General features: G+C 38.8%; 1 protein-coding gene across 6 annotated transcripts in view; it reads right to left on the minus strand.

Annotated features, from left to right (window-relative positions):
* Window positions 1-226: 226 nt before the first annotated feature.
* LOC113662501 (protein shisa-6) overlaps window positions 227-12,882 on the minus strand; it is a 52,525-nt gene continuing 39,869 nt past the window's right edge. For 3 of the 6 annotated variants that reach the window (XM_027177388.2, XM_027177385.2, XM_027177384.2), the window contains 3 exons: window positions 10,111-10,173; window positions 4,652-4,804; window positions 227-1,969 (listed from right to left, as the gene is read on the minus strand). In XM_027177388.2, the coding sequence (XP_027033189.1) occupies window positions 1,161-1,969; window positions 4,652-4,804; window positions 10,111-10,173 (1,025 nt within the window). In that variant the 3' untranslated portion in view covers window positions 227-1,160. The remainder of the gene's footprint in view (window positions 1,970-4,651; window positions 4,805-10,110; window positions 10,174-12,882) is intronic. The other 3 variants (XM_027177387.2, XM_027177386.2, XM_047817735.1) reach the window with 2 other exon arrangements.

Below are 12,882 nucleotides of genomic sequence, written 5' to 3' on the forward strand. Positions count from 1 at the left end.
AAGTGGTGCATTCTTATTACAGACAGATAAGTGTTCCTTGAGAATAAAAATCATGAGCTGTCAAGAGAGACAGAATTGTTCTGAGCAAAAAGGTTTGTAATGTGAACACAGCCAAAGACACACCCATATTTCCATTTCCATTACTTTCCATCAAAAGATATATCTTCTGTCTTCTAGTATCTGGAAATAGATTCAATTCACACAACAGATTTACTCCAGGTTAGAATTATGTTTAGAAAAATAAGGATGGTTTATTTGAAGCAACTACAACAAGCATATTATATTCTTCTTGTGAGTCACTCACTGGAGCACAGTCTACAGCCAGATATCGAGAGTGGTCATGTAGTTTAACCCGATTCTCATTCTACAAACACAATTGCAATGACACATACAATATTTGTATTCAGTTAAAATGTTCCAATACTGGGCTAGTGGGTCATATCTGTAATTGTTGATTTTCTAAAATAAAACTATACAAATGGCAACCAGAACAGACTTCTCTGATTACTGCGGTTACTAAAATAGCTTATTTACAATCATGTACGCAAAAGAACTTGTCATTGTCAATAAAAAAAAAAGAGCAACACAAATTAGTCAAACAAAAAAGCTAAACAAATAAAAACAAAACAAAACAAAAAAATAGGAAAACAAAATTATTTTTTAATCAGTTGTGCTTTGTAACCCACAAAACCACTTCGTCGATGAAATGGAACAGTTTCATAGAGGCACCAATAGAAGTGCTAACATCAGTTTAATTTAAGAACTCCTAAAGCTATGACTAGGACTTTAAGTACAAACAGTATGTGTATTTATATATTTATATAAAGTTATATAATTCCATTACACATTCGCACCAAACTAGCAATTTCATTTACACCTTCTGTCATTCTGCTAAAAGTCTCTGCACATTTGTTTTTCCTGCAAAGCCCTTAAGTACTGCAGAACTGAATGCTTCGTTTCTGACAAGCTGCACAATCTTCTAGTCCACCCTTTATCAGTGATCTACAAACACACAAAAAATGATGGATATGCACACAGAAGGGTCTCTTGTCTGAGTACTGAGTATATGTGGGATATAGTATAGTGTATACGTGAACTGGTTGTCAGACCATATTGTGTGTGAGTTCCTGGAGGATGGCTGAGGTTCGATTAAATTTGAGTTAAACAGTCACTTCGGTCTTACTGCCTGTACGGTAGTGGTGGTGATGCTGCTGCTGAGCTGCCTGCGGGACATAGTGCAGCTGTTCCACGGTCTGAGTACGGCGTGAGGCAAACGCCTGTCTCTTGGAGGTGGTTTGGGTCTTGGTCAGCGTGTTGTGCACTGCAGCAGGGCCGCTGTTGTTTGAGGCACTGGGATGCGAGTGCATTTTGGTCATCTTGTAGCGGTCCAAGAGAGGCGTGGTGGGCATAAACACGTCCGTGTGCGATATGGCTCTGGACATGGACTTGTCACCGTGAAAGCTGCCTCGTTTGGATGGCATGGTCTTATCGGGAGAGAGCAGCGGGTCCTGCGAGCGTAGTCTGTCCTGGGAGTAGAGGCGCTCTTGCGAGTGCATACGTTCGTGAGAATGCAGACGCTCGTGCGAGTGGACACGCTCCTGTGAGTAGCGCCGGTCCTGCGAATGCAGACGGTCTTGGGAAATGAGACGCTCGTGTGAGCGTAGGCGCTCAGCCGACAGCAGCTGCTCATCAGATAGGATGCGCTCGCCGTATGGGGACGTGGGGTAAGGAGACACGGCATAGTCCTGAGCATAGCCACGCTCTGGAGACAGCACTCGGTCTTGAGACATGGCTCTCTGTACACGGCGAGGACGCTGGCGTGAAGACTGCTGTTGCTGCTGCTGTTGACCCTGCTGGCTACTCTGAGAATCCTGGTTGATTTTGATCATGTGTAGTGGGAGAGTGCTGCGTGCTGCCAGATCAGGAAGGTGCCTTTTCCGGCTGTAGTAGTCATCCATATCCTTGTCAGCTGTGGAAGAACAGAGTAAGACTCAATCAAAATTGTCATAAGTGTAAACACAAGCAAAAAACCGTGCATAGCAGTCATGCAGTTTGTATCTAGGCTTGTGCTGGAAAGTGTCTAGGTTCAGAAGTCTCAGTGATTCTTGCTACTGATTTTTTTCTTCCTTAATCTGACCACATTTTCTGACAACACCATAAGTTCTTCTCACCAAAAACAAGCTTAATAAATCTTATTCCAGATAAGAATGAATGATGGCAGACAGAAGTACTGTAAACATCTGACTGAGAAATATGCTCTCAAATGCACACTAGCTCCCTGTTTCTTAGCCAACACTGTATTTACTGTTTTTTTTTAATGTAACGCAGGAGGTTTATGTACCTTTCTGACCAGCTTATGTTTACAAGCTGCCTAAGTAGTGCTCAGATCATGCCCATTTAAATTAATGATCTGAATAAAAAGCCATATTAGGAGGGAATAAATGCTAACATCTAAGTACCTGATTGATTAAGCAGGACAGCTTACTTATAAAAATAATATAAATAAATGAAACACCGTACTTACTTTGGGTCTTCATAACACCCTAATGCATAGAGAAATGTTAGCGGTTTTATGTAGTATTTTCTGTTTAAGGCTTATGGATCTAACGTTAATTAAATAAAGTTAGAGACCCAATGTAGGTGGTGTTCAATAAAAATAAAAAATAAAAAACAGGAAACAAAAACTAGACACAAAACACAAAACACACAAGGACAACATGAGAAAATGATATTTTTAAATTTGTTTTAAATTCTGTTTCTTCCTAAATCCCAGATTTTAATACATACACATTCTCTGAATGCTGTATACGTTTTAAATTATAGTTATGGTCATGCTTTGATTCTTGATATAGAGAAAAAGCAAACCAAAACATCTCTTAATGCTTATCTAAACTGAAGCTCAGACACATGAGAACACTAAGTGACTACTGTATCTGTAACTGAATGATTAGGAAAGCAATGCAATTTAATTACGGCCTCCTCCAAGATGAAGAATGTAGCTGATGACCTTGAGATCTGTTACACATCGACAGATATCTCCTCATACACTTGAGCTGAGAAACTACATAACTTTGGGGAAGAATAAAGCTGCATTCAAGGAAATTAAAACCTCAAATCAAGGAAACGCCAGTTCTGTACTAGACCCAAGTCAGAGATTTCCTGATTCATTCGGAATGCAGTTCCCTGAGGTGCTGAAAGATTTCGAGACAATAAGTAACAAACTTGCTGCCCTGGCAATCGATCAAGCTTATTGCAAATTAAAAGTAGGTTTTTCTGAGTGTTAAATGGAGTACGCTCGTCTGTGTTGAACAAACGCTAGACGATTATCAGTTTGTCACCTAGACGACACAACTGTACCCAATTCTCTATATACAGAAGAACATTTTCACCGCAGAAACATATTATACTACATGTACTCGCAATCTCTCACAGGTCTACCAATGAGATGATGGAGATGCTACACGTGAGAGACAGGAATGAGAATATGAGAATGTATTTCCACAACAGGCGAAAATGTGTGTGTAATTTCTGTGAATTACAATTTTACCTGATTGGCCTTTGGCAAATCTTCAGATATTTTTCCAGATTTCATCATTATTTATTATGTATAACTCATTCTCCCATGTTGTTTTTAGCCTTCAAGGCATAACAGAGCAAGCTGACATATTCCTCTCTAGCTACAAGGTTGTCAGTGATTATAAGACAATGGAGGTTTTGGAAATTTAACAGTATAAAAATAAATTCTAAAGCAACATCACCTAATAAATTTGGTCATATAGAAACTAATTTACTCCAAGAGGAGACGAGAGTTACTAATGTATTACTAAAAGCAGTATACATAATGTTCAGTATTTGTGACTGTATTTAATGTGTGTAGTTATTAAAGTTGGAAAACAAAAGATTTCACATAGTTCATTTGGATTCAAATCCAAAGAGGCCTGGGTTAATCCATATTAAATTACACAAGCCATTTATTTGCTCTTTACTTAGGGAACATTATGAAAGGAGACCTTATTACACAACATAAATTCTGCAATCAGTCAGATCAATAGAATGGAGCAGCGAGGTCATTGGGAAGTCCTCTGCAGAGACTGAGGCAAACTGCAATATGTTCATCACTTGATTTGGTATTGAATACCATGCTTTAAAGAGAGCTTCTGAAAGGGCGGATGTGTAGTGGTTAATAAAGCTTGGGTGGTCTAATAAGCACAATGGTCCGACCATGGATGTATTCTTCCAGGTGGTAAATCCTGCTCCTGGAGAATTATCCTCCTGCAAAGTTTAGCTCCTGACAAGCTCGATAAGCTGGATCAGTCTCGCTAAACGCAATTGATCTCGAAGGAGCAGGTTTGTGCACTCTTGATATAGAATACAAATCCAAAAGACCATTAAGTGCTTTCAGGGCAGATTGTAAGATGCAAGGTTTGGGGTCAATTCCAGCAATTCAGAGCAATCAATTCAAATCACACAGTGAAATTAAGTATTAATTAATTCACTAGAATCTGCAAATTTAAACTGCAAGATGAATTTGAGGTCGTCTGGTCGCTGAACTGCCTATAGGCTGAAGCGAGATGGAATTGAAAGGAAATTGATCCCAGCCTTGATAAAACAACAAGCTCAACAGAGTGTAGAATGAGAAAGCAGCTCTGACTCAGTCTTTTGAGCGAGGAGTACTTGTTGAGGTCAGCCTTCATGGCGGTTTCGTAGGATGGAGGCAGGTGCGAGAGGCTCTGGAAGGAGCGGGAGAAGGACAGATCGTACGGCTCCGTCTGCGACGTGAGGATGCTGTTCATACGCGTGCTCTCTGGAGGACGACAAGACAGCAGACCAAAAGATGCGTCAAAACAAAGTAACAACTATAAACAATTCTATCTATTTTCTGCTCAGGGGAGTTTGACGCAGCAGAAGAAAGACTGCAGGGAAATCAGTGGATGAACTGGAGCCTATGACTTAGCGGCTAATGAGCCATGGTGAGACAGTGATTTAGTCAAGCCCTTGTAAATAGTGTCCCATCTCCAGCCTGCTAGTCAGCAGAGGACCCTTGTTTCCTTAGTGATATGATGGGATAGAAGAGCCACGAAGGAGGCAGGCCTTCTGCAGTTCCTTCAGTTCCCTGGGCTTTGTGCCCGTCACGCAAGCCTGGGCATGGTTTGGACGTGCAGGGATCGTGCTCTGGTTAAAAGTAGGGCAGAGACTTGTGCCACAGAGACAGCTCTGAGACAAAAATGATGCATCAGGGGGCTGGAAGGTGCTGTGAGTGAGATAGATCGTGTTTACACAACGCCATGTGCTCTATATTACACTGTTCAACACATGCTGTGGGCTTTGCTTCTAGTCCTAGGTATAGCACCGAAAGACGGATTCATCTTTATTCACAGTAAGACACAAGGCGGAAAAGGCTTTGTAAGTGCAAAACTAATTAACAAACCACAAAACAGTATAAAACCAAAAAAAGGGGAGGTCCTTGAGTATCAAAGGCTCATTGGTGATTGGCTTCAGAACTATACATGATATATAACTATATTTTTTATAGTTTATTTTGAACTATATATTTTTGTATATCTATTTTTTGTTTATTTATTTCTTTTTTTTTTTTTTTTTACATATGACAGTCTAATAATGCGATATTTTAGGAGGACTTATCCTTTCCATCGTAAGTTTAGCTCCTAAACTTTAGTTCCTTTCCATGGTGATGTTTAGTGTTTTTTTTCTGATTTGCTGTTCTGTTTATGATTTGTTGGCAATCTTTGCACTTACCAGCCATCTGTTTACTAAACCAAAAACAATAATAAATAATAAGTAATCAGTGAAAATTGCTGCGGTGTAAGAGGAATAAAATACTTACAGATTCATGTTTATTTAAAAAATCAATATAAGGATTAGACAACATTTCACCACCCTGTTGTTGAGTAGTTTCCCTGACAGAACAGCACAATCCATCATGTTTTATTTCTTACAAATAACATAACGATTATTTAAAATTGGTGGAGGAAAAGGAGAAGGGTGGTGGAGTTTTTTTGAATCAGCTGATGCGATCTGGGATGCTTACGAATGCTTACAAAGACATGCCCAATAGAAAAAAAAAGTCTGTTCCTCTTTTTGGTATTAAACATAGTCATTAATACTGTAGTTTTGTTTCTTAACTAAATCATAACATCCCAAAGGATATGGCAATAATAATAAAAGTGTCTGAAAGGCTGCACTGCAGTGTTATTGAGAGGAAAGTTCCACTGCCATAAACAGAATTAACCCCTCTGAGAAAGAGCAATAACAGGATTTGTCTTATAACAACCAATCTGCTGAAAAAAAAATCTTTGGAGCTTGTTAGGGAGAGCTATCCATCTTCTCACCCCACCCGCTTCCTCCCCGGTCGAATTAAAGCAGCTCACCAAAAGGCGGTGATTTAATCCTTTCACTAACAAGATGAGCAGTTGCTGCTTGCATTTCTAGCCTCCACATTTTGAGGACACCAGTCGAGAGCTCTTTATCCGAGGCGTTCGTAGCACACATTCTGAGCTTTTCCTTCATCTTTTGATCAGTGTGTGTTCATTAAGCAAAAAACATCGATAGTTTATGAATACTCGGTGTCAGCTTGTTTTATGCTGTTTTTTTAATAGTTTTCGTCCTTGCTCGGCTTGTTCATCTGGCCGGATTGATTCTTCAAGCACACGTCATGTGTAGTGTGAGCACTGCGGCAGGCATAAGTGAATTGGCTCGTGCTGAAATGGTCACAATGACTGCTTTCTACTTTGTTTGGTGGAAGTAAAAGGCACTGAGTGAGAAAGAGCAAAGGAGCAGATCTTATCATTGTCTCAAACTTCACATAGAGCTTGCCCTTACTACCTTTACATTTACATGTATGGCATGTACTGGCACTCTAACAGCGCTCTGAACCCTGCGTGTTATAACCCACTCAGCTGTGGCTGTTTATCAAATGACGTATGGTTTCTCGGTTATGGAACACATCTTTGCATTGTTCTTAACAATGCAGCACTAAATTTGGGGTGTGGAAGCCTAGTGATTAAGGTGTTGGATTACTTTCAATCAGAAGGTTCAAATCCTAGGTCCACCAAGCTGCCACCGCTGGGCCCCTGAGTAAGGCTCAATTGCTCAGCTGTGTAAAATGAGATAGAATGTAAGGATAAGGGTATCTGAAAATGCTGTAAATGTAAATGTAAAATTATGATAAATAAGAACCTACTTATTAACCACAGGTTCTGCGCATTTAATTATGACGATCAAATTATTTTCCAATAATTCTAATTATTTTCTCATACACCACAGCAATTTTGTTAATCAAAGAATGATTTGAATTTTTATCACCTTATAGTCATTTTTAATGCTATGTTACTTCATAGTGGCTCATCGGCCTCTCTTCCCCCTTAGTTTTTTCCCCATTGTCAAATTTGTCCTTGCCATTTCCCAACCACTAGGCTAACACGTGCTTCTTTCAAAAAATTTTAAAGCCAGCCACCACTTCTTTTCCATTTTTTTTCATACACATATGCTTACAAATGCCTGTGAATTTCTTCTGTTGCTCTAATTTCTAAACAGTTCTGCCATATCTCCCACCCAGAGAACACGGGTCATTTTGTTCTCTGGGCTCCGAGCCTTGGATAAGTGTGGCATTGTTGATTCAAACTTGCAATCTCTCAACAATAAGGCGAACAATTTTCTGTTGCACCTCTTGGGAGTCTCACCTGAAGTTAATAACATGAAAAACAAAGCTTGTTGCTGAGAATCTGCAAAGCACGATTACAGCCGTCTGAACAGAAGACTTTCGCATGGAAGAAAACTTGGCGGCTGTTCCAAAGTGCTGATGCTTCATGATGACTACTAATTAATGCTAAATAGACATTTCAAAGCATCACTGTATCAATGATGATAGATTTTATGTTAAATATATTTAGATATATTGTTAGACTCTTAGATTACATGAAGTGTCCAGCACACAAGTCCATGTGAATTAGCTGTTGGTTGATCATGATAAACTGGCAGAAAGACTTAGCTAAGCATTTAAAATTTTGAGCACCAGTCATTCTAAGCAGAATGGACTGAGCCTGCTAGAGAATAATAACTCGTGGGTTTTTCACTCGTCCATTTTAGTCTGAAATAGAGCATAATTCTCATGAAAAATTGGTATGAAAATTCTCATGAAAAAAAAAGCTTTCTTGTGGACCGGGAAGTGTGCCAAAGTACTGGGCCTGAGTTCCATTTGAACTAGAACTGTGGCACAATTCCTGTGAATGTGAACACAACTTGTACTCTTACTTGGGTCTACACAGTGGTGTAATCTACGTGATATGCAGGTATACGCCGTATACCCACTAGGAAAGGCCAAGGATTTCCGTATACACACTTAAAACGCGTGAGGATACGTAACAATATCGTTTTGTGACAGAACTTTCATTCATAATTCATCCCGTCTGTGTTGCGAACACAGGCTGTGGTTGCGATTGTGAATCACTAACGTTTTTGGACCATTGTGGCTTCCGTCGCCTGTGACCTGATCTGACGTCACCTACCAAGAAGGAAAATCAGTTGCTTAGCGGTGTTTTTTTGGCGCAAATTTGAAATTAACTAACTAATGTAAAAGAAGATATGAAACGAAAGCAGACCCAAACTACACTCTTTGTGTTTTCGGAAGCCTGCACATAAAGCTACAGCAGCTTCGGGTGACATTTCACCCACAGCCCGAGTACAAATGAATTTGGAAAGCTTTGTAAACTACCAGTTCATTCAGTTCATAATATTCTGCAATGAACAAATGTTTATTGTTTACTCTTAAATGTACATTTAAAATTGACAGCTGATAAAACCTGTGCTCCAGGTCCCATATTCATATAACATTTAAGGCTAAATGTAGTTCTTAAAGGTATAGTTCACCCAAAAATGAAAATTGTGTCATTTTTCAAAATATCATCTCTTGTGTTAAACAGAAGAAAAACTCATACAGTTTTGGAACAAATTGAGGTTGAGGAAATAACACAATTTTCATTTTTGGGTGAACTACACCTAATGAGTTACATTCCTAGTGAGCTACATTTAGCCTTAAATGTTATATGAATATGGGACCCGGAGCACAGGTTTTATCAGCTGACTGTCTTTTGTTGCTTATAATAAATTGGAATGTCTTTAATAATGCTCTAAATGACATGTAGATGCATATTTTATGCATTAGTGAGTGTGGTGGTACCTATGGGGTGTCGCTCTAGGATGGGTGCGTGTGAGGCTGGGAGGGGGGAAAAAAATCACAGTATACTCACTACAAAAACTAGACTACACCACTGGGTCTACACATGTACAGGACATAAAAGTATCCTGCATGTGCTCTTTAGCTGATGATGACAGTGTTAGTTTTTACAAAACACATGTACCATAAGTGTCAGGAAAACGTGGCAGAGGTGGCTTACTGTGCATAATAATGAAAAATAATTCAAAAAATTAAAAAGGTGAGTTGATAGAGGTGTGTTCTCCTAGTGAGTTTGTAATAGGCTAATATGCATGCAAATGCACAGGGATCAATAGAATCAAGTGAGTCTGAAAGCAGACCAAGAGCTTGGAAAAATCACACTCAGATTCAGACCTCAGCAAACCTGACAAGTATGAAAACCACCTCAAATCCATGTGAACCACATCCTCTTGCCGGTGGCAGTGTAGAAGATGCACAGTCTTCTATGCACAGATTCACTGAACCATCAGGCTTGGAGGCAGGTAATGGTTAAATATCAAACATCTCAGAAAAAACATACACACACACACACACACACACACACACACACACACACACACACACACACACACACACACACACACACACATATATATATATATATATATATATATATATATACATACATATATATATACGCGTGTATATATATATATACATACACATATGTATGTATATATATTATATACACACATACATACATACGCATATATATATATATATATATATATATATATATATATATATATATATATATATATATATATATATATATATATATAGTGTAGTATGGGTGTTATTACAGATGAACTGGTACACAGATAAAATTTATTAATTCCAAGAATGTGATGAGAAGTGAGCAGAAGAGTGATCCTTACCATTTTTAGGAGTTCTAGTAGGACTACTGAGAGCCACATGGTTGTAGTTGTGTTGATGTGTGCCTGCAGAAGAAGCAATGACATGCTGGTAAACAAAACTAAAAAAGAAAGAAAAACAAATCATGATAAATAAAAAACGAGCCCATGATGAAAAGACATGGATGCCCGGATAAGAGAAATGGTCCATTAGGAAAAGACAAAACTCCCAATCGTAATGAGTAAAATGGTTCAGCACACATACATTACATGTAATAAAGAGAACCAACACAGCCATGGTGATGAAAATGTGAGTGTACTTTTAATTATGTAGTGCAATAAGAGAGATTCACAGTGATGTTCGACATGACAGAGGAGAGATGTCATGCAGAAACTGCAAATTGCTCCATGCACATCAACACTCGACTGTAGAACCACAAGCTATGGGTGAGAATAATACATTAGATCCATCATGCATACACTATTTATTATTCATGTATGTGTGTCCTAACTAAGGCAAGCGCATCTGCTCACTTTTATGTTTCTACCTTTGGGGAACCTTTATTTCCTGGCCATCATCTTGTGTGTGTGTGTGTGTGTGTGTGTGTGTGTGTGTGTGTGTGTGTGTGTGTGTGTGTGTGTGTGTGTGTGTGTGTGTGTGTGTGTGTGTGTGTGTATGTGTTTGTCTATCTCAGTGCTATTTGTGTATTCTGCAGAGGGTGTAGGGTGGGAAGTGTTCAGGTCATGGTCTTGTGGTGTGTATGTATATGCGTGTGTTTCTGTATTTGGGTGTGTCATTGTCTGTGTGTGTATGTGTTTGTGTGTCTGTGTGTCTGTGTGTGTTCTCCACAGAGCAGGGTGTTGAGAAGTGTCAAGTTCATAGTCCTGCACTGTGTATTTGTTTGTGAGTCTCAGTGTGTTGTGTATACTGCAGAAAGCAGTAGGTTGTGAAGTGTTCAGGTCCTGCAGTGTGTGACTTTAATGGAGGTTATGGAGAGGCCATGGTACAGTAGTACAGTGGTTGAGTTCACTGTGATGTGAGCTGTGACGAATGGGAGTTATCCTGTGTTGCTGACAAAGGACCAGTAAAATGACTGTGATAAATCGTTGCGCTGTAGTATGGACCCCACACACCAATATCGGGGGTGTGTAATGTTCTGCCTGTTTAAAATGAATTGCTGCAACATTCAGAAGTCAAAACAAGTCGAAGAACTGTTTGACTTTTGTGAGAAATGTGGATATATTTTCTGAAAAACGATTATTGCTACACAGTATAAAGTAACATGCCATGTTTATGATTAACTAGCTACAGTCTTCAGTAGTTTAGCTGTTTTTAAAATAAAGTTTTCCAGTAGCATGCAAAGTTTTCTGACTAGATCATAGCGTTTTGCCTTACAAAACCTCTTCTTTTCCCTTCTCACATAATCAGGTGAATATACTACAGCAGGAGTTGGCAACCATAAACACTCAAAGAGCCATTTGGAGCCGTTTCCCACAGAAAAAAAAAAAACACAGGGAGCCACAAAACCCTTTTGACATCTAAAATGAAGAGAACACTGCATATATCGTTTTTTACCTTTATGAGAAAAAACTGTAATGTGTTGCATTTATGAAATCAATAAACTGCTACCGAGTAAACAAAATTTTATTTCTGACTAAGAACTGAGACGCGTTTGATTCCTGCCCGGTTCCATAGAGACAGCGGTGCGGACTGTTACGTTTTGGGCGCCGAGGCTTATTAAATGTGATAAATAGTGAAAAAGTTTTTCTGCTTGAGAAATACGATGTGTGGCGGGAGAGCGTGAGAAAAGACCCAAATGCGTGACTGTCACTCTCAATGTGTGACACTTGTCAGCCCTGTATGACTTGCCGGCTGCAGCAAACCAAAAATGCGTCTGTTTCAGTGTGTTGGATTTCGCAATTCGGCAGTTATAAGGGATTTTTTGAGCAACAAAAAAGTACACGGTTGATTTTAATGTTACAAAAGCATCATAATCTTAGAATTTAGAATTACATTTAAAAAAAAACAACTAAAATAAAATTAATTTATTTTATTAAAATTAAATATTTATTTTCCAAATCTACAGGGAGCCGCAGCAGAGGGATGAAAGAGCCACTTGCGGCTACGGAGCCGCGGGTTGCCGACCCCTGTACTACAGAGATGCATCCTATAAAAAGGATGCTGTGATAAATATAAGCCTATATACATCCATGACCATATATCTCAAATGTGTGGAAGATTCATACAGTATGATACACATTCATTTGTTATCTAATGAAATCAGAGAGGAATTATGGATTACTATATACATATTAATGTTGATTGGCTAGCTATTGCCGCCTGGATAGTGTTTCCCATTAACGGTAACTGGCTAGCTTTTACTTCCTGGCACATAAATTAGCTGCACAAATGAAAACTTCACAGTTGCTTTTTATCAGTTTGCCAAAATAGCTTTAGTGAAATAAATAAATCAGACTTAATGTAGCTAGTTGGGTTTTTTAAACATAGCTAGCGCCTTTATGTAAAGAGTAGTTTAGCAGTAGTGTAAATGCATAGCATGTAGCTTGACAAAGTAGCTTCATCAGTGCTGGTATGCTAAGCTTTAAAAATATTTCTATACCTTTTAAAGAGTGTGAGAAGCCGAATTCCTGAACAAATACACTGGAAATACCTCAGCAGCGAGACTACTTTTATACCATCTGCTAAATTAAAAGTGTTAAAGTTTAAATAAAAAAGTTAAAGACAATTTAAGAGGCCAGTGGCATCAAATTAAGTCACATATCAGACTAAGTGTG

The sequence above is a fragment of the Tachysurus fulvidraco genome, chromosome 8, assembly GCF_022655615.1.
Source record: "Tachysurus fulvidraco isolate hzauxx_2018 chromosome 8, HZAU_PFXX_2.0, whole genome shotgun sequence".
Taxonomy (NCBI): Eukaryota; Metazoa; Chordata; class Actinopteri; order Siluriformes; family Bagridae; genus Tachysurus; species Tachysurus fulvidraco.